The following is a 26,746-nucleotide window of genomic DNA, read 5'->3' on the forward strand; positions in this document are numbered from 1 at the left end:
ATTCTCTGAACCTTGTGGTTAATTTCTTTAGATATTATTGGTTTTTCCTATGGGCTTATCTTCAGTGCAGCTATTTTTTTGCTTTGGAACCAGATATCCTTACCTAATTACTATATAACTTCATTCTATCTTATTTCTTAGTTCAAATTTTAACCCCATAAACACAGCCATTATTCCAGATGCTTATGGGCCAGATAACATAAATGAATAAAGTTGGCTATGGTTGTGATAAGCAGCACATAAGAATATTTTTCGCTTGCACAAAGAAATCTGCTTCTCTAGTATTTCTAGTTCTTTTCATTTTCAAGAAATTGTAGGAATGTAGATTTTTATTTGAAATATATTTTAAAAATAGCAACAGGTTTTTTAAAAATTTAAACACTGCAGATGAGCACATAGATTTAATTGGTGGCTCTGCTACATCTATTCTAAAGCAACCCTTTGTAATTATTATTTGTGTGCTATAGGCCATTTAATCAGTTAGTCATTCTTCTCCCTTTTTCTCTTATCTACCAATGCTATTTGTTTGACGATCACATTTCCTATATGTGGATCAATGGGAAATATAGCATTTCTAGTCAAATAAATTCACATGAGTAATTTAAAACAATTTTTAAAAATGCTTATTCACTTTTGGGGCACCTGGGTAGCTCAGTTGTTTAAGGGTCCGACTTCGGCTCAGGTCATGATCTCGCAGTTCGCGATTTGCAGGTTTGAGCCCCGTGTTGGGCTCTGTGCTGACAGCTCCAAGCCTGGAACCTACTTTGGATTCTGTGTCTCCCTCTCTCTGCGCCTCTCCCACTTGCACTCTGTCTCTCTCTGTCTCTCAAAAATAAATGTTAAAAAAAAAAACAACTTTAAATGTTTATTCACTTTTGAGAGAGAGAGGGAGGTAGAGAGAGAGAGAGAAAGAGAGAATATGAGCAGGGGAGGGGCAGAGAGAGAGGGAGACATAGAATCTGAAGCATGTTCTAGGCTCTGAGCTGTAAGCATATCTGAGTTAAAGTAAGATGCTTACGCGACTGAGCCACCCAGGTGCCCCTCAAATGAATAAGAAATGAATTCAGTTACATAAGGCAGACATAGTATGATCTATCAAGTTTTTCCCCTGTTCCCCCATGAGGATGTATTACATGAAGACATAAAAATTTGTGTAGGAAGAGGCATGATCTCTTCACTGACTGTGGGTCCTAGAGCTGTAAGGTTACAACCAGAGCGGAAGACATTTGCCTTTGTATGTGTACTTGACATCTGTACTTCCCAAAGACAGGATTTGGTGACGTGTGTTGACCACACCTAGTCTAGAGGTCCCTGTTCCAGGTCCAGTCCATTGTAGTCAGGGTAGCAGGGTAGTTTCAAACTATACTAATAGCAGGAGTCACGAAAGCTTTTATATAGCCACCCAGGCTTCAACTTACCTTCCTCAGAAGAGGACAGAGTTTGACAGTTTAAAATAAAAATGAGGTTCAAATTAAATGTTCTGATTAAAATCCTTTTCACAATTTTGAAAGAGTATTTTATAATTTCAATTTGAAATATTAAAGTATTCATTGCTAGAGATTGTGAAACTATCTCCCAACCCCCAAGTGGATTGAATAATAGTCTTTTATACTTCCTACTTTTAGAAGCACAAATGATATTCTGTTAACTTTGTGAGAATTATATATGTGGGCTATTTTTTTTCTTGATAGTTAAAGGTAACTATATGGATTGCATAGTCTTATATTTTGTCATAGTAAGCAAAGAAAAACTTGAATGTCTATGTGCTCTCTGAATTTAGCAATGGGCAGCAAAAAATAGGAAAATTTGGCTTAATTTGAATTTGCCATTTAAAAGAATATGTGATTGTAGGTAGTGATTTATTTATGTGTGATTTATTTATATGTGATTTATTTATCACATAAAGTGATAAGTAATACAGTTCAGATGAATTTAAAATGGACTAAAGAGGAATTCTTTTAAATTCGCTTTTTTCATAGAATGACTTTCATATTTATTCTTTCCATAGGATGACAAATCAAAAAAACAATTTGTTTGTATTAACACCCTAGAAGACACACAAGCTGTTAGAGCAGTGGCTTTTCATCCAGGTGGTGGTTTATATGCTGTAGGTTCAAATTCAAAAACTCTGAGAGTATGTGCCTATCCAGAAGTAATCGATCCAAGGTAAGTAAGGATAGATGGTTTGTACCGTCAATCCTTAGTTTTTAATTTAGCTATATTAGTTCTTTTTTCAGAATTGCCATTCAGTAGTGTTTAATTTTTATTTCTCTTTATTAAACTTTAAAATTTTTATTTTCAATGCTTAGGAAATACACATCAGAATTGTCAATTAATTTTATAAGTTTTTGTCATAAAATGTTTTTATTGGGCCATGAATTCAATGTGCAACTGAAAAGAAAATCTTTTGATCTGATCTGTTTTCTAGATCAATATTAAGTACCTTCTAGGTATTGGCAATTTATCAGTCTTCTTTTTCTGTTTTTAATTACGAAACTTTTCAAGCACACACAAAATTAGATGTCAGTACAGTGCAGTGCAGTAATTGTTGAGATTTTTGTCATATTTGCTTTATCCTTTTTGTTAAAATAGTTTAAGGTAAATCCTGGATATGTCATTTCACCCTTTAGGATGAATCTCCAGTTCTTACAGACTTGATGTTATCATCATACCTAATGAAATTTTTAGTATCCTAGTGTTAGTCTGTGTTTTATTTTTTTTAATTTATTTTATTTTTTATTTTTTAAAATTTACATCCAAATTAGTTAGCATATAGTGCAACAATGATTTCAGGAGTAGAGTCCTTAGTGCCCCTTACCTATTTAGCCCATCCCCCCTCCCACAACCCCTCCAGTAACCCTCAGTTTGTTCTCCATATTTATGAGTCTCTTCTGTTTTGTCCCCCTCCCTGTTTTTATATTATTTTTGTTTCTCTTCCCTTATGTTCATCTATTTTGTCTCATAAAGTCCTCATATGAGTGAAGTCATATGATTTTTGTTTTTCTTTGACCGAATATTAGTCTGTGTTTTAAAATGCAGGTAAGATCTATTACTCCACTAAACCAATGTTTGACTCCCATTAAAGGCCAAATTTATGAGTATGACATTCAGGACCTTCCATAACCGTGCCTGCAACTCCTCACCTACCATGTCCATCCCACTCAGTCTGCAGCTGGCACTTGCCATACTATATTTTATCTTCACTGGAGTGATTCTGCTGTCATCTTTTTCTGTAAAAATTCTCCCTGTCCTTTAAGGCCTTGTACTTTTGTACTGGACCAGAACACTTACACTTGCCTTACTGTTTGTGAGTAATCATGACAACATCGACCCTTGCAAGATTTTTTTTTTTTTTTGAGAGAGAGCGGGAGAGAGAGTGTACATGCTCATGGGCTCACGGGGGAGGAGCAGAGGGAGAGGGAGAAAGAGAATCTCATGTAGGCTCCATGCTCAGAGCAGAGCAAGATTATGACCTGAGCCAAAATCAAGAGTCTGATGCTTAACCAACTGAGCCACCCAGGCACCCCAACCTTTGTAAGATTTTAAACTCTAGAAAGAACTCTCGCCTCCTTTCTTTTTGATTCATCCCTTGCATTCCCTCAGCCCCAGCCAATTGCTCATATTATATGTTTAATATAATATTAATATATGTTTTTTGAATTTGGAAGCTTTAGTAGCTCTTTTTTTTCATTCCTCTGTGCTTCTGAGTTAAAATCTATGAAAAATATGTGAAATGGAGATTTTATTAAATGTTTATTTTTGTGAGAGAGAGAGAGACAGGGCGCGAGTAGGGGAGGGGCATAGAGAAAGGGAGACAGAATACAAAGCAGGCTCCAGGCTCTAGGCTCTGAGCTGTCAGCACAGAGCTAGACGTGGGGCTCAAACTTGAACTGTGAGGTCATGACGTGAGTTGAAGTCGGACACTTAACTGAGCCACCCAGATGCCCCAAGTGAAATGAAGAATTTTTAAAAAATAATCTTGTTCCTTATGTGGTCTGAAATAGAGTTAGGTTAGTCTAATAATAGTTTATAATTTTACTTTTCAATTTTAAATATACTTTAAATTCAGAGCACCTGGGTGGCTCAGTCGGTTGGGTGTCTGACTTTAGCTTAGGTCATGATCTCGCGGTTTGAGTTCGAGCCCTGCATCGGGCTCTGTGCTGACAGCTCAGAACCTGGAGCCTGCTTCGGATTCTGTGTCTCCCTCTTTCTCTGTCCCTCTCATGTTCATGCTCTGTCTCTCTCTGCCTCTCAATAATAAATAAAACGTTAAAATAAATAAATAAATAAATAAATACACTTTAAATTCATTTCTTTTGCTTTGAGATTTTGAAGATTGTTATTGACATGTTGTCTGATACACTTTTTTGCTCCCTCCCTCAAGACAATCATAACATAGAAGTTCATTAACTTTGGCAAGCAAAAAATTGAAATGTCTTTCTGTAATGTTTCTGTTTAGTGCACATGACATCCCTAAGCAGCCAGTGGTACGTTTTAAAAGGAATAAACATCATAAAGGATCCATTTACTGTGTGGCCTGGAGTCCTTGTGGACAGTTATTAGCAACAGGATCAAATGACAAATATGTTAAAGTGCTGCCCTTCAATGCAGAGACTTGTAATGCAACAGGTAGGTCCCAAGTATGTAAGCAGTAGTGTTCTTAATGTTTCTTAATGTATTCTTAATGTTTTCCTTATGTTCTTTGATATATCTGTTTTATTTTCAATAAAATCTAAGAATATAGCCTTTAGAGTTTTCTTGTAATTGCTTAGTTGCATTCATAAGACATTATTCTTTTTTAGTAAGTTCTTAATCAGTGTTGTCTAATTCTTAGAAAATTATTGTTATTCAGAAAGATAACTTTTGGGGTGCCTGGGTGGCTTAGTCGGTTAAGCTTCCAATTCTTGATTTTGACTTGTGTCATGATCTCATGGTTTGTGAGTTCGAGCCTCACATCAGGCTCTGTGCTGACAGTGAGGAAACTGGGATTCTCTGTCTCCCTCTTTCCCTGCCCCTCCCCCACAGACACACGCTCACTTTCTCTCAAAAATAGACATTTAAAAAAAAAAAGGAAAGATAACTTTTAAATAACTACCAGCAGTGCATTAATGAATATGTTACAGAGAGTACCTGTCTTCTCTTTCTTTTTCTTTGGCATAAAAGAGAGGATAACTCTCTAGCTGTTTTAAGGATGATAACTGAATCAGTATTTTGATTTCTTGAAGTTTTTTGCTCTTTAAGTAAAATGAAATTGATAATAGTATTATCCCTACGTGAAAATATAAACCACTCCTCTCTACCATTATTCTTGCTTAGTTTTGAGACAGTTTAGCAATACCAAATTATCACAGTAAGTTGAGCAGCATCTTTTTTTTTAATTCTTATTGTTGTTTCAGGACCGGATCTGGAATTTAGTATGCATGATGGGACAATTAGAGACTTGGCATTTATGGAAGGCCCAGAAAGTGGTGGAGCTATTTTAATAAGTGCTGGAGCAGGGGATTGTAACATTTATACAACTGATTGTCAAAGAGGACAGGGCCTGCATGCTCTGAGTGGACATACCGGTATGTGATAGTTTCAGATGCTACTTTTCTTTTTGTTCAACCTGTGCTTTTTCCCTCTCTGCATTTTCATTAATGGGGTATATTTTATCAAAAGTGACTTCTTCAAGACAGGAAATTTTTATTTTAAAAGTTTTAGTTGGGAACTTTAGATAACAACACAGTAACAATAGGTAACATTTCCCTGTGCGCTAAATCCCTTGCTTATACACATAATTTAATCCTTACAATAATCTTATATGGCAGGAAGTTGTATCTTCATCTTATATATGAAATAAACAAAATTTGAAAAGGCAAAATGACTTGACCAATATCTTGCAGCTGAATATGGCAGAATTGAGATAAGACCTCAGGTCTGCCTCTTGCAAAGCCAGTATTCTAACACCATGATCCTGTGCTTTGCCATAATTTGCCATAATTTCAAATGATAATTTTTTTTTCAGTACTAATTATGGTATCCTGAAATGGTCAGTAACAAGATTGTTTAGTATGATTTTGATGTGCAGTTTACTGAATTTTAGTGTTTTGAACATTGCCAGTATATTTGATATATGTGGAAAGTCTCTACTACCCAGTGTTATTTGATTAACCAGACCATCGCATGTCTAATAATGAGTACCTAGCTTTGAATGTGTTTAAGAAAAGTACTGTTCACCATAATAACTGAGTATATGATCTTTTATAGGGCATATTTTAGCACTTTATACCTGGAGTGGCTGGATGATTGCATCTGGTTCCCAAGATAAGACTGTTAGGTTTTGGGATCTTCGAGTACCAAGCTGCGTTCGTGTTGTTGGCACAACATTCCATGGAACTGGTAGGTTTTTCAGGAATTTAAATGAATTTATATGACAAAGAAACTTTGTAAAATGCGCTTGTCTAGTTCCTCTCCCCTGCAACACATCTGTTAAAAAAAATAGGAATAAATAGTAAAACAAATAGTTGGTATTTTACAGATTACCTTAAATTCTCTCAAAATACTTTCATCTTACTTTCTTTGTAAAAATAACATTCAGCTTAGGAAACTGAGGCCCAGAGACATTAAGTGTCATGCGGCAATTATTCTGTCAGCAGGGCTCTTTTAGAACTCAGACCTTTAAAAAACATGTTTTAAAATACACACGGCAGAAATTGAAATTGAACAAGATCATTTTCTTCTCACTCCCATTCCTTGGTATCTTTCCCTAAGGAACCAATTTCTTATTTATTCTTCTATAAATATTCTTTAAGTGTATAACCAAGAAATTTGTATATGTGATAACCTCCTGTCTTCTTTAAACATATGTCTAAAGAATGCACACAGAAATGGTAGCATATAATACATGACTTACTTTTTGAACTTAACAATATACCTTGGATCGTTCCATGTAAACCGAGGGTATTGCTCTTTGTGTTATGTCACCTTTTTAATTTTTTTTAATGTTTATTTATTTTTGAGAGAGGGAGAGAAAGAGACAGGGTGTGAGCTGGGGAGGGGCAGAGGGAGAGGGAGACACAGAATCCAAAGCAGGCTCCAGACTCTGAGCTGTCAGCATAGAGCCTGACACAGGGCTTGAACCCACGAATGGTGAGATCCTGATCTGAGCCGAGGTTGGATGCGTAACCAACTGAGCCACCCAGGCACCCCATGTTATATCACCTTTTAAGAGAAGCACAATATCTTGCAATTGTTTTTATTTTAGAGTCCCTTTTCTGCTTTGTAGTTTTTATGGCACTGTTCAAAATGAAAAGGACTACTTTTCATTCTTAATTTTTGGTGGTGTTTTTGTTTTGTTATTTTAGTGCTTTATCAATTCTCTTGGCTTTCATGGAACTTTTTTTTCCCCAGGAATATTTTACTTACTGTTTTAATAAACCTTCATTTATGACTAGAGGTGGCATAAAATTACCAGCCAGCTATCAATAAACAGCTCACTAGGGACTGGCATTGACGCAGCGAATATTGCTAGGTGTTTCACTTGAGGTTCACTCAGTGCTTTAGGTTTTTGGTTTTTGTTTTTTTAAGGTTTTATTTTAATTCCAGGTAGTTAACATGCAGTGTTACATTAGTTTCAGGTGTATATTATGGTGATTCAACTATACTGTATATCACCTGGTACTCATCAAAAGGGCATTCCTTAATGTCTCCATCATCTATTTAACCCATCCTCCCAACCACCTCCCCTCTGGTAACCATCAGTTCTCCATAGTTAAGAGTGTGTTTCTTAGTTTGTCTCTTTTTGTCCCCCTATGTTCATCCATTTTGTTTCTTAAATTCCACATATCAGTGAAATCTTACGGTGTCTTTCTCTGACTGACTTATTTCACTTAGCATTATAGCCTCTAGCTCCATCCATGTTATTGCAGATGTCAAATTTTCGTTTTTTTTTTTTAATGTTTATTTTTGAGAGAGAGAAAGACAGAACTTGAGCAGGGGAGGGACAGAGAGAGAGGGAGACAGAATCTGAAGCAGGCTCCAGGCTCTGAGCTGTCAGCACAGAACCCAACGCAGGGCTCAAACCTACAAACTGCGATATCATGACCTGAGCTGAAGTTGGGTGCTTAACCGACTGAGCCGCCTTGGTGCCCCAAAATTTCATTGTTTTTTATGGCTGAGTATTATTTCATTGTGTATATATATATACTGCATCTTCTTTATCCATTCATCAGTTGATGGACACTAGGGCTGCTTCCATAATTTGGTTGTTGTAAATAATGCTGCTGTAAACATAGGGGTGCATGTGTCCCTTTGTATTAGTATTTTTGTATTCTTTGAGTAAATACCCAGTAGTGTGATTGCTGGATCATAGGGTAGTTTTATGTCTAACTTTTTGAGGAACCTCCGTACTGTTTTCCAGAGTGGCTATACCAGTTTGCATTCCCACTAACAGTACACAAGACTTCCTTTCTTCTTCACATCCTTACCAACACCTTGTTGCTTCTTGTGTTTTTTATTTTAGCCATTCTGACAGGTGTGAGTTGATATCTCATTGTAGTTTTGATTTATATTTTCCTGATGGTAAGTGATGATGAACATCTTTTCGTGTGTTTGTTGCCATCTGTAGGACTTATTTGGAGAAATGTGTATTCATATTTCTGCCCATTTTTAATTGGATTTTTTTTTGGTGTTGTGTGGTGTAAGTTCTTTATATATTTTGGTTACTAACCCTTTATCAGATATGTCATTTGCAGATATCTTCCTCCATTCTGTAGGTTGCCTTTTACTTTTGATGATTATGTCCTTCAGTATGCAGATGCTTTTTATTTTGATGAAGTCCCAATAGTTTATTTTTGCTTTTGTTTCTTTTACCTTACTTAGTAGACATGTCTAGAAAAAAGTTGCTTTGGCCAGTGTCAAAGAAGTTACTGCCTGTGTTCTTTTCTAGGATTTTTAAAAAAAAATGTTTGTTTATTTTTGGGAGACAGCATGAACAGGGGAGGGGCAGAGAGAGTGGAAGACAGAGGATTTGAAGCAGGTTCTATGCTGAGAGTGGAGAGCCAGATGTGGGGCTCAAACTCATGAACTGTGAGATCATGACCTGAGCCGAAGTTGGACACTTAACCGACTGAGCCACCCAGGCGCCCCTCTCTTCTATGATTTTTATGGTTTCAGGTCTCACATTTCGGGCTTTAATGCATTTTGAATTGCTTTTTGTATATGGTGTAAGAAACTGGTCCAGATTCTTTCTTTTGTGTTTTGCTATTTAGTTTTCCCAACACCACTTGTTGAAAAGACTGTCTTTTTCCCATTGGATATTCTTTCCTGCTTTTGAAGATTAATTGACCATATAGTTGTGAATTCATTTCTGGGTTTTCTGTTCTGTTCTGTAGATTTTTGTGCCAGTACTGTAGTTTTGATTACCAATGCTTGGTAATAAAACCTGAAGTCTGGAATTGTGTTGCCTCCAGTTTTGCTTTTCTTTTCCAAGATTGCTTTGGCTATTCAGGGTCTTTTGTGGTTCCATACAAATTTTGGAATTGTTTATTTTAGTTCTGTGAAAAATGCTGTTGGTATTTTGATAGGGATTGCATTAAATGTGTATATTGCTTTGGGTAGTATAGACATTTTTACAATATTTAGTCTTCCAGTCCATGAGCATGGAATATCTTTCCATTTCTTTGTGTCATCTTCAATTTCTTTCATCAGTGTTCCACAGTTTTCAGAGTACAGGTCTTTTACCTCTTTGTTAGGTTTATTCCTAGGTATCTTATTATTTTGGGTGCATTTGTTAAGATTGTTTTTTTTAAACTTCTCTTTCTGTTGCTTTATTATTTGTGTACAGAAATGCAACAGATTTCTGTACATTGATTTTTGTATCCTGTGAGTTTACTAAATTTGTTTATTAGGTTCTAGCAGGATTTTGGTGGAGTCTTTCAGATTTTTTTATATGTAGTATCATGTTATCTGCAAGTAGTGAAAGTTTTACTTCTTGTTTACCAGTTTGGATGCCTTTTATTTCTCTTTTGCTGTTTATTGCTGTGGGTCGGACTGCCAGCATTATGTTGAATAAAAATGGTAAGAGTAGACACCCTTGTCTTATTCCTGACCGTAGGGTAAAAGATCTCAGTTTTTTCCCATTAAGGATGATGCTATCTATAGATTTAAAAAATATTTTTTTAGCGTTTATTCATTTTTGAGAGACAGAGACAGCATGAGCGGGGAAGGGGCAGGAAGAGAGGGAGACAGAATCCAAAGCAGGCTCCAGACTCTGAGCCTTCAGCACAGGCCCAATGTGGGGCTTGAACCCACAAACCGTGAGATCATGACCTGAGCTGAAATTGGACACTTAGCCAACTGAGCCAGCCAGGTGCCCCAATTACTAATTTAGTATCTTTGCTGGTTATCAGTCTGTTTAAATTTTCTATTTCTTCCTATTTCAGTTTTGACAATTTATATGTTTCTAGGAATTTATCCACTTCTTCCAGGTTGCCAATTTTTTGGTATATAATTTTTCATAATATTCTCTTATAATTACTTGTATTTCTGTGGCGTTGGTTATTATTTCTCCTCTCTCATTTGTGATTTTATTTATTTAGGTCCTTTGTCTTTTTTTTCTTCATAATTCTGGTTAGAGGTTTATCAATTTTATTGATTTCTTTCCCCCAAAGAACCAGTTCCTAGTTTCATTGATTTGTTCTATTGTTTTTTTAGTTTTTACATGGACCTTTTCCTATACTTTGATTCCAACCAGATATGATTTGTTCTAGCAAGCTTGATTCTGGAATACACACACATGTGTATTTTTATATATGAATATGTGATCATTGATTTGTTAAACTTTAGTTTGCACTGTCACCAAAGTTAATGTGTAACATGGTTTAAAGAACCAAACAGTTCAATAAGGTTTAAGAAAAATATCAGTATCCTGAGAATTGTCCCCTGTCCTTCAGCCATTGCCTCGTTTCCCATTTCTCCAAGGAAACCTTTTCTTTCATGTTTATTTATTTTTGAAAGAGAGAGAGTGCGCACGTGTGCATGTGTCACATGCACAAGTGGGGGAGAGGCAGAGGGAGAGAGAATCCCAAGCAGTCTTTGAACTGTCAACGCAGAGCCTGACACGGGGCTCCATCTCATGAACCTCATGAGATCATGACCTGAGCCAAAATCAAAAGTCGGATGCTTATCTGAGTGAGCCACCTAGGACTCCCCCCAAGGCAACCATTTTAAACTTTTGTAGTAGTTGTATTTTCATAGTTTACATATTTCTAAATAACATACCCATAATCATAGATTTTTAGGATTGTTTATTCCCTTAACACCATAAAAGATGAAGGTTTAACTTTTCATGTCCCTTTCTGATTCCTGTTGTTCCTCATCCACTCACATACTTTCTGTCTCCTATCTTTTCAATATAGCTGTACCATTTTTGGTTAGATCAGTATTCATTCTTTACATTGTTTTAACCACTCTGAGAACTTACTGTGCTATCCATATCTTTTTTTTTTCCTTTTCTTTCATATCTTTTGTTTTTCTTGGTGTTAATAATTGTATTTTTTGGTTTTCTTTGCTTAGTTTCTATACATTTATCTCACTGACTTATCTCCAAACTCTCCCCTAGTTGTCTAAATTATTTCACCCCCTTTTCTCTCCTTTTCAGAGACTTCAACATTTTGGTCATCTCCTCTCTCTTGCAACATTATCTCCTCTACTGGATCTGCCCTTCTTTCTTGTCTACCATAGACCTACAAAAATGTTATAGAATTGGCAATGACCCAAAGTTCCTCTTTTGACCTCCTTATCCCCCTCCCAATTTTTTGCTCTTTCTACCCAGATGTCTCAGAAGTCTTGCTTACATATATTGTTTCCATTACCTCACCCTTAGTCTTCCACCTATTCCAGTCTGTCTCTTGCTTCCTCCACTCCAGCAAGATCTACATTTTTCAAGGTCACCAACAATTTCATTTTGTCAAATCACCTTTTTTTTTTTTTTTTAAGTTTATTTTTGAGAGAGAGAAAGAGAGAGAGAATGAACCAGCGGGGGAGCAGTAGAGAGAGAGGGAGACAAAGGATCCAAAGCAGGCTCTGTGCTGAGAGCAGAGAGCGCAATATGGAGCTCGAACTCAAGAGCCATGAGATCGTGACCTGAGCCACAGTCTGATGCTTAACTGACTGACCCACCCAGATACCCGTCACATCACCTTTAAATCCTTATTTTACTTCAGTTCTCGGTGACTTGCAGCAGTTAACCTCTTTCTCTTTTCTTTTTGGGCTTTTTATTCTCCTTTTACATTTCTGTATAACTGTTCCTTTGTGATTCTTTCTTATCTGCCTAGTCTCTAAATTTGACATTCCCTAGGACTAGGACTTTTGTCTCCTTCCTTTCTCTACTTGACTATATCTGTTCCTCCAGCTTTAAGTGTAACTCATATGTTGACAGACCTAAAATTTTTGTCTCTAGCCCAAACTTTTTCTGCATGGCTGGCTCATATTTCTAACCTCCTTTTGGATATCTTCTAGGATATGTCAAACTTAACGTGTCTTAAACCAAACTATTGAATCAATGACCTCTCTCCTTAAACAAAACTGCCCCACACCTCCTTACCTAAGTGGTACTACCACCCATTGTCCATGCCAGAAGGAGTCTCCCCAGATCCCTCTTTCTCTCCTTCCCTCCAGTAATCAATCCATAAACAAATTGTTGTTTTAGCCTCCAAAATTTATCTTAAATCCATCTACTGCTTTCCATTTTTATTGGCACCACTCTAGGATAAACCACCACCATCTCTCAACTTAACCACTGCAAGAGCTTCCTTAGTCTGCACTTACACTTTTGCCACCTCCAGCCCACGGTCCACACAACAGCCAGAGCACATCAGACTCTGCTTACAGCACTTCAGTGCTTTCTGATTGCTCCTAGGTTAATGTGCAGACTCTTTACCATGCCCCCAAGACCCTGCTTGATCTGGCATTGTGTATTCCTCTAGTCTTAACTCAGATCACTTGTTTTTCCTTTCATTTCCTGGAATGTACCAAACTTCCCACCTCTAGTGAGTTCACATGCTGTTTCCTTGACGTGAAATGTTCTTCCATTGTCTTCTCTTGGTTAGGTCCTTCTAATCTTTACGTCTTAGCTCCAGTAGCACCTTGCCAGAGAGGCCTTCTTTGCACTAATTGGGACCTCACCATTATTTTCTATCACTGAACTCCATTTGTTGACTTCATAGCTCTTATCACTATTTAAAATTATATATTTGTGGGGCGCTAGGGTTGCTCAGTCGGTTAAGTGTCCGACTTCAGCTCAGCTCATAACCTCGTGGTCCGTGAGTTTAAGCCCTGTGTCGGGCTCTGTTGACAGCCCAGAGCCTGGAGCCTAACAGACTTTCCTGGATTTCTGTTGGCATCATCAACTTTGCATGTATAAAACTAAAGTCATGGGGCGCCTGGGTGGCTCAGTCGGTTAAGCAGCTGACTTTGGCTCAGGTCATGATCTCATGGTCTGTGAGTTCGAGCCCCGCATCGGGCTCTGTGCTGACAGCTCAGAGCCCGGAGCCCGTTTCAGATTCTTTGTCTCCCTCTCTCTCTGACCCTCCCCTGTTCATGCTCTGTCTCTCTCTGTCTCAAAAATAAATAAACGTTAAAAAAAAAAAAATTAAAAAAAAAAACTAAAGTCATTATATTTCCCCTGCAAATCGGTTCTTCTCATTTTTTCCCTTTTTTTTTTTTGGATAACAGTTCTCTTATTTCCTCATGCAACTAGATTTGAAATCTAGGACTCATTTTTTTTTTTTCTTTTTTTGCCCCATTGAGGACAAGACTGTTGATTCTTCATTCAATTTTTTTTGGTAAAATGTGTCCGTCTTCATTTAGGCTCTTATTCTTTTGTTATTCTATTAGTTGTCTTGTCTTCTAGAGGTTACCCTTTTAGACTTCAAAGTCTATTTGAATTTAAAACACATTTTCACATAGATTAATCTTTTTAAAGTACTGGTTAGACTATATAATTCTCTTGCTGGGAAATTTGCAGTTATGTTTCACTGTGTATAAGAACAAGTTCAAACTCTGCAGTTTGACACTGCAGATGCCTAAAAGTCTGGCCCTAACCTGCCTTTTTTTTTTTTTTTTTTTCATGTTTGTTTATTTTGAGAGAGAGAGACATAGCATAGAGCACAGCAGGAGAGGGGCACAGAGATAGGGAGAGAGAAAATCCCAAGCAGGCTCCACACTGTTAGTGCAGATCCAGATGTGGGGCTTGATCTCATGAATCATGAGATCATGACCTGAGCTGAAATCAAGAGCCGGACACTTAACGGAGCCATGCAGGCACCCCTTGACCCTAATCTGCCTTTTATGGCTCAACTACAAACTACCTTTTATGTTAACTTGTTGAACCAAGTGACTCCAGCAAACTAAGCCACCTGTCCTTAAACATTTTTATACTTTTCCTCTAAATGTTATTTCATGTAATTCTGTTTCATGTAATAGCCCTCATCTTTTCTCTATCAAAATCTTAGGCAAAGATTATTTTTACATATGTGTATAATAAATACAGTTTCTCTCTTTTTTCTTTTTTTTTTTTAATTTTTTTTAATGTTTATTTATTTTTGAGACAGAGAGAGACAGAGCATGAACGGGGGAGGGTCAGAGAGAGAGGGAGACACAGAATCTGAAACAGGCTCCAGGCTCTGAGCTGTCAGCACAGAGCCCGACGCGGGGCTCGAACTCACGGACCGTGAGATCATGACCTGAGCCGAAGTCGGACGCTTAACCGACCAAGCCACCCAGGCGCCCCAATTTCTTTCTTTTTTATACTATTTACTGTTCTTTAAAGTCTAACTTATGTCCCTTTTTTCTGTGAAGTATTCCCAAGCCACTTCAGCCTAGAGCAGTGTTCTTCAACCTTATTTTCATTATTGCCCCCTGTGAGGAGAAAAACTAAATTAAACTTTTTCCTAACAAGAGAAATTAAATACTAAGGAGTAAGATTTTGTTGGGTGGGGTTAAGCTTCGGGGGGTGGGGGTGCTAACAAACTTTTTTTAATGTTTAAGAGTTTTTCTATCCCCTAGAAACCATTTTGCACTCCCTTGGGGGCATTATTACCCCTATTGAAAATACCTAATCTGGATTTAGGGATGCAACCTGTGAACTCAGCACTTACTTTCATCCAGTTCCTGCTGGCAGTTATTCTTATGTTGCTTAGACACATTTCCTCTACTATGTCCTAAAACATATTTTGTTACTTAATTTCTTATTCCCTTAACTAGACTCTGAGCTGGTTACGGGAGTATTTCTGGACACTTACCCAGCAGTGATAGCACTACCTTAGGAATAGTGGCTCATCTATTGTACTATTGTGTTATAGGTAATGGTGTCCCAGGGGGTTCTCCCAGATGATAAAAGAAAAACAACAGACTTTCTTGTTTCTCATAGAATCTTGCTTACACTTTGTCTCTAAAAAGGATGAAAGTGTTTATTGGTTGAATGTTTTTTTTTTAATGTTTATTTTTGAGAGAGAGAATGAGAGTGTATGCATGCATGGGGGGGTTGTGCAGAGAGAGAGAGGGAGACAGATGATCTGAAGTGGGCTCCTTGCTGTTAGCACAGAGCCCTCTGCAGGGCTCGAACTCATGAATAGCAAGATCATGACCTCAAATGAAGTCAGACACTAAACTGACTGAGCCATCCAGGTGTCCATGGTTGAATGTTGATTTGGATTTTTCCTTAACAGTATTGACAAGCTACATTAAATTAAAAAAAATTTTTTTTTAATGTTTATTTATTTTTGAGAGAGACAGAGACAGAATGCCAGTGGGTTAGGGGAAGAGAGAGAGGGAGACACAGAATTAGAAGCAGACTCCAGGCTCTGAGCTGTCAGCACAGAGCCCGACACAGGGCTCAAACTCACAAGCCGTGAGATCATGACCTGAGCTGAAGTCGGACACTCAGCCGACTGAGCCACCCAGGCGCCCCAGCTACATTAAATTTTTAATGTATGGTTCCATGAACACAATTAGCTGTTGTAGTTTAGCTGTATTGGTTTTTCCATGTGAAACTTTTATTCTGTCTTCTATACAGGCAGTGCAGTGGCATCTGTAGCTGTAGATCCCAGTGGACGTCTCTTGGCCACAGGACAAGAAGATTCTAGCTGCATGTTGTATGACATAAGAGGAGGAAGAATGGTACAAAGTTATCATCCTCATTCCAGCGATGTTCGCTCTGTTCGATTCTCTCCTGGAGCTCACTACTTGCTAACAGGATCCTATGATATGAAAATAAAGGTGACAGACCTGCAAGGTGAGTCCTTTTTTGTGGACTCTCCTATTTGGGATTTTTTTTTTAATTCACATATTTTTTTTTAACTTTTCTTTTTAAATTCCAGTATAATTAACATATGGTGTTATATTACTTTTGGGTGTAAAATATAGCCATTCAACAATTCCATACATCACCCGGTGCTCATTGAGATAATTATACTTGTAATCCCTTCCCCTTCATTTATTTCATCCATCCCCCATGCACCTCCCCTCTGGTAACTATCAGTTCTCTTTAGTTAAGACTCTGGTTTTTTTGTTCCTTGTTTTCTTTGTTTTGTTTCTTAAATTCCACATATGAATGAAATCATATGGTATATGTCTTTCCCTGAATGATGTATTTCACTTAGTATTATATCCTCCATCCATGTTGTTGGCAAATGCCAAGACTTCATTGTTTTTTATGGCTGAGTAATATTCCTCTGTGTGTGTGTGTGTGTGTGTGTGTATGTGTGTGTTCCATATCTGTTCATCTATTGTGGATATTTGGGTTGCTTCCATATCTTGGCTATTGTAAATAATGCTACAATAAATACAAGGGTGCATATATCTTTTGAATTAGGGTTTTTGTGTTCTTTGGGTAGATACCCAGTAATTGAATTCCTGGATCATATGATAACTCTAGTTTTAATTTTTTGAGGAACCTTTGTACTGTTTTCCATTGTGGCTATACTAGTTTACATTCCCACCTTTTGGGTGCACAAGAATTCCTTTTTTCTCCACATCCTCACCAAAACCTGTGTTGTGTTGTTGATTTAGCCGTTCTGACAGGTGTGAGTTGATAACTCATTTGTAATTTTGACTTGTATTTCCCTGATGATGAGTGATGTTGAGCATCTTTTCATGTGTCTGTTGGCCATCTGTCTGTCTTTGGAGAAATGTCTGTTCATGTCTTCTGCCCATTTTTAATTAGATTATTTGGGGTGTGTGTGTGTGTGTGTGTGTGTGTGTGTGTGTGTAAGTTCTTATATGTTTTAGTTACTAAGCCTTTATCAGATATGTCATTTGCAAGTATCTTCTCCCACTCCATAGATTCTCTTTCTGTTTTGTTGATTGTTTCCTTTGCTGGGCAGAAGCTTGTTCCTTTGATGTAGCCCCAGGAGTTCATTTTTGCTTTCGTTTCCTTTGCCTCAGGAGACATACCTAGAAAAATGTTGCTACTGTTGATGTCAGAGAAATTACTGCCTGTGCTCTCTTCCAGGATTTTTATGGCTATTTGGGATGTTGTTGTTGTTAATCTGCTGTAATCGACTATATAATATTTTCAAATTTTAGTTTTATAGTATTCAGTAGTCAGATTACTGGTACTGTATTGATGTGACCTATAGAAAATTATTAAACAGATCAAGTGAATAGTCTTATTAAATAGTTCTTAAAATATTGAAAAGAATCAGCACTTATTACAATGAATCATTTTGAGTTCAACGATGGTAGATGTTAAAATACACATTTATGTACTCCACTTTGCTTCTACTTTAAAGTTTATTTATTTTGAGAGAGAAAGAGAGCTGAAGCATGGGAGGGGCAGAGAGAGAGAGAATCCCAACCAAGCTCTGCACTGTCAGTGCAAGCCCAACACAGGGCTTGAACGCACGAACCATGAGATCATGACCTGAATTGATACCAAGAGTCGGCTGCTTAACCGAGTGAGCCACCCAGGCACCCCTGCTTCTGCTTTAAAAAACGTATAATATGTGTAATTATATCTTCAGCATCTAGTTTTATTTTTAATCACTTAGTAAGCAGTCATTTATTTTGTATCAACTAGAGACAGAAGAGAGATGAATAAGACAGGGAACTTCCTCCTTGATGGAGCTTACATCTTAAATATATTTTTTTAATATTTATTTATTTTTGAGAGAGAGAGACAGACTGGAAGCAGGGGAGGGGCAGATAGAGAGGGAGACACAGAATCTGAAGCAGGCTCCAGGCTCTGAGCTGTCAGCACAGAGCCCAACATGGGGCTTGACCCACAAACCATGAGATCATGACCTGAGGCAAAGTCAGACGCTTAACCGACTGAGCCACCCAGGCACCCCTGGAGCTTACATTTTAGAGGTCAATAAAAAGTAGACCAGATAATGATGTAGTTTCAGGTATCGGTAAGTGCAGTTAAAAAATTAGCAAGGTGGGAGAGAATGGGTGGATGGGGAAGGCTATTTTAGGTAGGCTCAGGTAGATCTCTCTAGGGAAATGCCATTTGTGCAGAGACTTGTGTGATGAGAAGGCACAGCCAGGGCAGGACCCCAGGAGGAGATCGTAGCTTCTGGAGAGGTGCTGAGGCAGGAGTGAATTCAGCATGTTCACGAGGCTACAAGAAGCCAGGGTGGCTGGGACTTAGAGAACTAAGGGAGTGAGGGACAGAAGAATAAATCTGAGGCAGGGTTTTATAGGCATGTTTAAAAAGCATAATGGGAATCCTTTGGAATATTTAAAACAGGGAGTGATCTGATTTGATATCTATTGATATTGTTCAAAAGGTAATTTCGAATTCTGTAGGGAGAATGGATTATAAGTATAAATATCAGGAGATTATCAGAACAGTTCAGTTGAGGGATCGATAGTAGCTTGGGCTAGGGTGGTAGAGGTGGAGGGTGGTGCCAAGTGACTGAATTTGGGATATATTTTAATTTGGATTAAATTTGAGGAGTTAGGGGAATGCTGATTCCTAGGTTTTAGGCATGAGCAACTAGGTGGTGCCGTTAATTGAGATAAGGAAGATAGGTAGGAGGAGGAACAGGTTTGGGCAAGAAAATCAAGTGTTCAGTTTGAACAAATGAAGATGACTATGAGGCAGTCAAGTGAGATGTCGAATAGCTATTTGCATTCTAGTCTGGAGCTCAGGTGAGAAGTCAAGGTTGGAGGTGAAATGTGTGAGTCATAAGTATACAAATGGCCATGGTATCATGGTACTAGATGAAATTTCATAGGAAGTGGATATAAAGTAAACAGGAAATTTGAAGGCTGATTCCTGGGAAAGGAACAACAGCAAACCAGCAAAGGAAACTAAGATGTAGTGGCACCAAAGTCAGAGAGAAGTTGAGAGATAGTTTCAAGGAGAGAGTGGCAGCTGTGTCCAATGTTGCTGTGTATATTTTACCTAATCCTACTAACAGATATTCAATAATTTATCCCTGTTTAAACCTTTAAATGTATTAAATTGATGTAGTTTAGGACTTGTATACTATAATGTCTTCAAGTAACAGGAAGTGTGTGAAATGTATACATATACTTATTTTGTATTGTAAATCAGTATCTCTCTTTTTAATTTAGGAGATCTCACTAAGCAGCTTCCTATCATGGTGGTAGGGGAGCACAAGGACAAAGTGATTCAGTGCAGATGGCACACCCAGGATTTGTCCTTCCTGTCATCCTCTGCAGACAGAACTGTAACCCTCTGGACTTACAACGGATAGAGTACCCAGTGTCAATCTATGCAGTGAAAGCACAGAGACTTAAGACTACTGCGTTGTGAAAATAACAAATCTGAAGAACATAGACTGACTGGGAAAGTGGCTTAGCACGAGGAGGCCCCTTATTACCATGTATCCCTTTGATAGGAACTGTTGGGTGGTGTTATTCTGCAGTGCTTTCAGTCTTCCACGTGAGCTCGTGCTGCTGTGATCTGCTATATGTAGTCTTGTTGCCAAAGTCTGCGGAAGAGCTCTTATGTTGTCAGTGTGCACTCCGAGGTGGACGATGTGTTTATGGTTTAGTATTAAATGCATTCCTTGGTCTTTGCCTAAATAACAGTTTTATATACACATTGAAATTGAGCTATACTTTAAGCATATTATTACATGTAACGCAACCAAGCTCTACACGAATTAAACATAGGTGTTCAGAAATTAACTTTTCTCACAAGCCCATGATACTGTATCACTTGTCAGCTGGAGGTCAGAATTTTTTATGTCTCTCAAAAGTTACATGGTTATTTTCACTAAGGATCATTATGGAGTTGAAAGATGGATGGAAAACTGCTTCTTAGTTCATTATGTGGTATTGGCCTTTTCTTTCTTAAACCCAGGGATATAATTACTATTTTGTCACATTATTTCGTTTCAGGCTTAAAAGGTAAATATGTTTGCTTCAGAAACTTGTTAATTTCAGTTTTTTGAATGCAACAGGATACCTCCCTTCTAAACTGTACTGTAGAAGCAGAGCAGCAGCGCTATGTGATGCAACACTTGATGGTACAGTAAACTGACTGGCTAGCATTTTTCCTCTTAAAGATAAAAAATTTGCCATAGACTATAGCATGGTTTGAAATGCTATGTCTGCATGATAATTTAAAATGGAAACATTTAAACTTTGCACTCCAAAAGCTTATTTGGATTTGTTTCTTGCACTGTTTTGTGTAATGCAGAATAATGATTTTATTTCTATGGCATTGTAGATCCTAACATTTATGTATCTTTATTTTCATATTGTACAGTAATTTTACTTTAAGTTATTAAATAGGCTATTTTATTTATTTCAAATGCAGTTGAGTTGGTTCTAATTATTGAACTGTCTGTGCACTGTATGTAGCAAGCATTTTTAATCTATTGTATACAAGTGGAAAGGATATTATTAGAAGTGTAACTGTGCTATTATTTCAATAAAGACCTCTTGACATCTAAAAGAATTCCTCTTCCTCAGTGTCTGTGACTTTCAATTTAGAGTGTTATTTTTTCCAGTTTACTTGGAAGTGTTGTGGCCAGGGGGTGAACCCCACAATCAATTTCTTAAATTTCTTCCTATAGTTCCACTAACTTACTTTTTAGTTTATTTTTATTTTTTAACTTGAGAGAGAAAGAGAACATGAGCAGGGGAGAGGAGAAGGGAGGGGGAGAGAGAGAGAGAAAAAAAAAAGAGAGAATTGTAAGCAGGCTCCACACTCGGTGTGGGAGCCTGATGTGGGGCTCGATCCCACAGCCATGAGATCATCACCTGGGCCAAAATCAGGAGTTGGATGCTTAATCCACTGAGCCTCCCAGGTGTCCCTACTAACTTACTTTTTAACCCCTGGCAACTGCCTAACTTTTGTGTGTCTCCTATTTCTTTTATTCACAGTCTAGGGAACCGTCCATCCTGGATATATTGTGAAAGTTAATTAATAAAAGCCCAGGAAAATACATAAATTGCAAGTTAGACTACAAATATGTTGAACTGAGTGCTTTGGAAAGAAATGAAATCTAATTAGTTGTGTATATTCAGCCGGGTACACTGTTTTCCTACCTTTGCAGAAGGGAATTCTGTTAAAATTCGCCACATCTCCTCTTCAGTTTACTTCCATGCTTAATTTTACACATTCTACACATTACAGCAGGTCATTAGTGTTAAGTTTAAAACTAGGAAAAAAGGTATTTTCCTGATACAGACCAGTTCAACTTCATGGTAAAAAAGTGTTCATAAAATTATTCCATCACTATCAAGGAGAGAACTTTAAGATCCTCCTATATATGGGATATAGAATTCATTTTTCAGTGCATTAGATAATCACTAGAAATTATTTTAATAAACATCTTATTATATATTTCCTTTTTCCCATGCCTCCACACTGTCTTCTCCATGGCATGGAGGTGAATAGATTCTTAGAGGTTCATGTAAACAAGAAAATAAGAGAATTGAGGTATCTACATTCTCTGAACCCTTCTCAGTGGGGTTGGGGAAGGACAGTGAGGAAGGGAGGGGGTGCAGAAATGTTTAACCCCTTCCTACAGAAGTATCAGAAGTCTGATTCAAATCTTATATTTTTAAAAAATATTTTGAAAGGGGGAGAGAGTGAGCAGGGGAGGGGCAGAGAGAGTGAGAGAGAATCCCAAGCAGGCGCTGCACTGACTGTGCAGGACTGGATCTCACGAACTGTGAGATCATGACCTGAGCTGAAATCAAGAATTGGACCCTTAACTGACCGAGCCACTCAGGTACCAAAGGGCAGAATCAGCAGGGAGAAAATGCAACCTACAAAATGGGAGAAAAGATCTGCAAATCATATATCTGATAAAGGATTAATATCCAGAATATATAAGAACTATAGCTTAAAAACAACAACAACAACAACAAAGAAAAACAACCAGATTAAAAAATGGGCAAAGGGGGGCATCTGAGTGGCTCAGTCAGTTAAGCATCCGACTTCGACTCAGGTCATAATCTCACATTGTGTGCGTTCGGGCCCATCAGGCTCTGTGCTGACAGCTCAGAGCCTGGAGCCCGCTTCAGATTCTGTTCTCCCTCTCTCTCTGCCCCTCCCCTGCTCGCACTCTGTCTCTCTCTCAAAAATAAACATTAAAAAGCATAAATTTAAAAAATGGGCAAAGTATTTGAATAGGCATTTCTCCAAAGAATGTAGACAAATGATCAATAAGCACATGAAAACATGCTTAACACTACTATTCATTAGGGAAGTGAAAATGAAAACCACAATGAGATACCACCTCACACCCATTAGGATAGCCATTATCAAAAACACAAGATTATATGTGTTGGCAAGGATGTGGAGAAATTGGAACTCTCGCATAAAATCGTGTAGCCCCTATAGCAAGGGAAAGCCAACTACCCTGACTCTATCTAATTCCCAGGCTCTTAGACTTAAATCATGCCCAAGTTCACACAATGAGGAAGAAAGCTAAAAGCCAAAGTGAAAAGATTATCCAAAAAAAAAAAGCCTTTCACTTTCAGTTCAAGCTAATTATACTTCCCAGTCTGCCACCATCACCAGAAAGAGTGGTTATTGCTTCAACAGATAACACTCAGCAGAAGCTGGCTAAGATCATACTGGAACTTCAAATTTCCCAGTATCAAAGATACAGTAAAATAGAGTGTGGTCTATGTACAACTGGTGTAGGAACTACAATGGCCCAGAGGTTAGAAGTATTGAAAGACCCCATCTTTCCATTCTGTATCTGCCACTGAGAACTTTCTGGTCTAAAACAATGGTTTTGCATTTTGGAAAGTGAATTGTGCAAACTCCAGGAAGCACTGAAGGACCATCTTGGAAAATTTGACCTGTCTGAGCTCTGGTCAAATGTGTCACATAAGTGGTAAATTTACAAATGTGCCTGCCTGTGTCCTAACCATCCCTGGAGAATCCTGAGCTGCACTTCCTCCCATGCTGCCACAGCCGGCCAGCCATCTTCCTCCTCATCCGATTCTGTCTCCACTCCCTCCACCTCCTCCTCTGCCTGTACCTCCACCACCTTTAGCACCTTTGCTGCTCAGAAATTCTTTTTTTTTAAGTTTATTTTTATTTATTTTGAGAGAGAGAGAGAGAGCAAGCAGGGGAGGGGCAGAAAGAGAGGGAGAGAGAATCCCAAGCAGGCTCCGTGCTGTCAGCACAGAGCCTGAATCAGAGCTCAAACCCATGAACAAGGAGATCATGACCTGAGTCAAAACCAAGAGTTGGATGCTCAACTGATTGAGCCACCCAGGTGCCCCTCAGAAATTCTGACTGTATTAAAACACTTCAGCCTGGACCATTAAAAAAAAGATGGATTCATGCAGCCAACAATTAAAGATCTATTACTGAAATTAAAGAAGACACAGGGTTTTTTAAAAATTTTTTAATGTTTATTCATCTTAGAGAGAGGAGAGAGAGAGAGAGAGAGAGAGAGAGAGAGAGAGAGAGAGAGAATGAGTGGGGGAGGGGCAGAGAGAAAGGGAGACACAGAATCCAAAGCAGGCTCCAGGCCCTGTGCTGTCAGCACAGAGCCCAATGCGGGGCTGGAACTCATGACCTGTGAGATCATGACCCGAGCAGAAGTCAGATGCTTAACCAACTGAGCCACCCAGGCACCCCAAGACGACACAGTTTTGATGGAGATGTTTGTACCAGCACCAAAGGCATGGAATCCACTAGTTACTGTCTCTGACCTGCAGGGTGTTATCCTGAAACCCAACTCCAAAGTGTAACCAACTCAACTGACAAATGTCTTACTTATTCCTGGCAAAAGCCAGATAAATCTGTGGAAACTACTTAGGAAAGTTGCTGTAGAGAGGAGCCCAGGTGGAACCTCACTTACCAATAAAAAAAAATATGGAAACAGGAGCTAGGTTGACTCTAGTCATGACCTGGGACTGAAGGAGAAAGTTTCAGTGGAGTCACCTTAGAAGCCCAACTCAAACTCTGCCACTTTCTATAAGAAGCTTTGTTGAACAAAACTGATGCCAACTCTGCCTGACTGCATGTGATGGTCCAAAAAATACACAGATAAAATCAGCCAACTTTTTTTTAATGTAGTAGAATATGTATAAATAATTATACTAGTCTATAATTCTATCTGAAGGATTAAAGTATGTTTGGAGCCCATACATACTGTGGTATAAAGTGGGTATTTGGATATTTTTTAGTTTGTATAAACAATAAGAGAACAGATTCGAGAAAATGCAATCCCCAAAGAGATGTTTATCCTGCAATTACCCAAATTAGGTTGGAAACATTGTTCATTTAACTAGATAACTAATTTGTACTTAATAGGTACAGTTATGACATTAAGAAATGTCCATTCATCTTGAATATTCTTGGGTAATTAAAAATAAAAGTATTTCAGCCTATAAAGGTAATGCATTCATTAAGTGCTGAAACTTGATCAGTAAAAAAGACCCTCTAGATTTGTTTTCTGTTCTCTATAAGCAGTTAAGAGGTAAGACCATCCCCCATCCAAACCCAATTATTTTCCAAAAGGATTTGAAGCAAAACGTCCAATGTCACCTTAAAAGTCAGAATGTATCATTTCTAGCATCATAAGTAGGTAGTTCTATCTGGCTCACCGAAGTCTGAAATTTTCCTTACTTTGATATCTGCTGTCCACATTCATGCGGCTATATATAAGTTTCACGAGGACCTCAGCATGAACCTTGCTTGTATTTTCCACAATTCCCCGAAGGATTCTCTGAAGTCCATGACATATTCACTGTGAGACCTAATTCCTTGTCCTCAACAGCCTGTCAATTCAATAACAGTAACAACGCACACCTCACTGGATTTTTGTTCTTTTCTGCCAGTCCAGAGTTGCCACATTCAGTAATTATAAATACACGACACTTAATCAAATTTGTATTTCAGATAAACAACAAAAAACTTTTTCTTTCTTTCTTTCTTTCTTTCTTTCTTTCTTTCTTTCTTTCTTTCTTTCTTTCTTTTTTTTCTTTTAGAGAGAGAGAGAGAGGGAGCATGCGAAGCAGGGGAGGAGGGGAGAGGCAGAGGGAGAGAGAGAGAATCTCAAGCATGCCTCACAATCAGCTTGGAGTCTGACACAGGGCTTCAACTCACAAACCATGAGATCATGACCTGAGCTGAAGTCAGATGCTCAACCCAGTGAGCCACCCAGGTACCTCACAACAAATAACTTTTAAGTATGTTCCATTAAACAATAGATGATTTCTTTTAGTATAAGCATGTCCCAAATTTTGCATGGGACATAGTTATACTAAAAAAATATTTATTTTTCATCTGAAATTCAAATTTAACTGGGCATTCTATATTTTATTAGGCAACCCTATCAGTAAGTCCCCTACAAAGTTGCTAAGTATTTCTGGGAGCCCCCCGTTTGTCAGATATATCTGTTTAGCAGTGGACACTACTATAGCTTCAGCCAGGATCCCCATCACTAATGTGTTAAGTATCATGGAGGAAGGGGAACTCTCATTAGGGGTGAACGTGACTGAAGGCACAGGATTAGCTTTGATGGTGATAACCTCCCCTTGCAGTTCCAAGAATAAAGATAGCAGTGCCTCATGGATAGGAAACAAGGGGTTTTAGATCTTCACTGAAATTCTAGCCTGACAGGAAGTAGCTATATATATGATATCCTTGAAATATTCCCCCAGTTAGCATAGGCTAAAAAAGCTATTTTAGTAATTTCCCAGAAATGCCTAGATTTCCACAGATAAATACTGCTTTGAGATGCCAAATACAGTGAGGGTTGTGGAAAGTCACCAGCTTGGAAAGCAGACCTGGGGACAATGTTTTGTTCTTAGGAGACCCACATTTATGTTTACAACACATTTATGAATGAAAATTAAACAGATGATGAAGTTATGAAACATATATGATTCTAGTTTGTTTCAAAAAGCCTGCTAACTACATTTGTGTTATGTGAGAATAAAGGGAATAATCACTGAGAATAAGACATTTGAGTATTTGTAACAATATTTTACGGGGGCACTTATGATGTTTATAATAAAATAAACCAGTATGTACTGTCTCTAAATGATGATGTGATCATTCTTGTGGAATAATGGTTCATAAAAGATGCTATAAAATAAAAAAAATGCTGCAGAAATCCTATAAATAAATACTTGTAAGGCTGCCATTTGCCATTGTACCAGTATTAAAATGTGTTCTGCCTTGCATCTTTTACTAATTTTGATAGCAGGTTTTATATTATTTCCACCTGAGAATCCTTTAAATGCTATGGCTTCATTAAAGTGTTGCTAATCATATTAAAATGGTTCATGCACTGTAGAAAAC

At 37.9% G+C, this 26,746-nt stretch overlaps 1 protein-coding gene and 1 pseudogene across 7 annotated transcripts in view; both read left to right on the forward strand.

The window, feature by feature from the left end:
- Window positions 1–20,920, forward strand: part of WDR47 (WD repeat domain 47) — a 69,943-nt gene extending 49,023 nt beyond the window's left edge. For all 7 annotated transcript variants that reach the window (XM_058716325.1, XM_058716324.1, XM_058716323.1 and 4 more), the window contains 6 exons: window positions 2,009–2,166; window positions 4,460–4,629; window positions 5,397–5,567; window positions 6,250–6,381; window positions 16,058–16,276; window positions 19,567–20,920. In XM_058716325.1, coding sequence (XP_058572308.1) covers window positions 2,009–2,166; window positions 4,460–4,629; window positions 5,397–5,567; window positions 6,250–6,381; window positions 16,058–16,276; window positions 19,567–19,709 — 993 coding nt within the window. In that variant the 3' untranslated portion in view covers window positions 19,710–20,920. The remainder of the gene's footprint in view (window positions 1–2,008; window positions 2,167–4,459; window positions 4,630–5,396; window positions 5,568–6,249; window positions 6,382–16,057; window positions 16,277–19,566) is intronic.
- A 1,953-nt stretch (window positions 20,921–22,873) lies between these two features.
- Window positions 22,874–24,439, forward strand: LOC131493326 (proline-rich protein 11-like; annotated as a pseudogene).
- Window positions 24,440–26,746: the final 2,307 nt, after the last annotated feature.

Source organism: Neofelis nebulosa, chromosome 2 (assembly GCF_028018385.1).
Source record: "Neofelis nebulosa isolate mNeoNeb1 chromosome 2, mNeoNeb1.pri, whole genome shotgun sequence".
Lineage (NCBI taxonomy): Eukaryota > Metazoa > Chordata > Mammalia > Carnivora > Felidae > Neofelis > Neofelis nebulosa.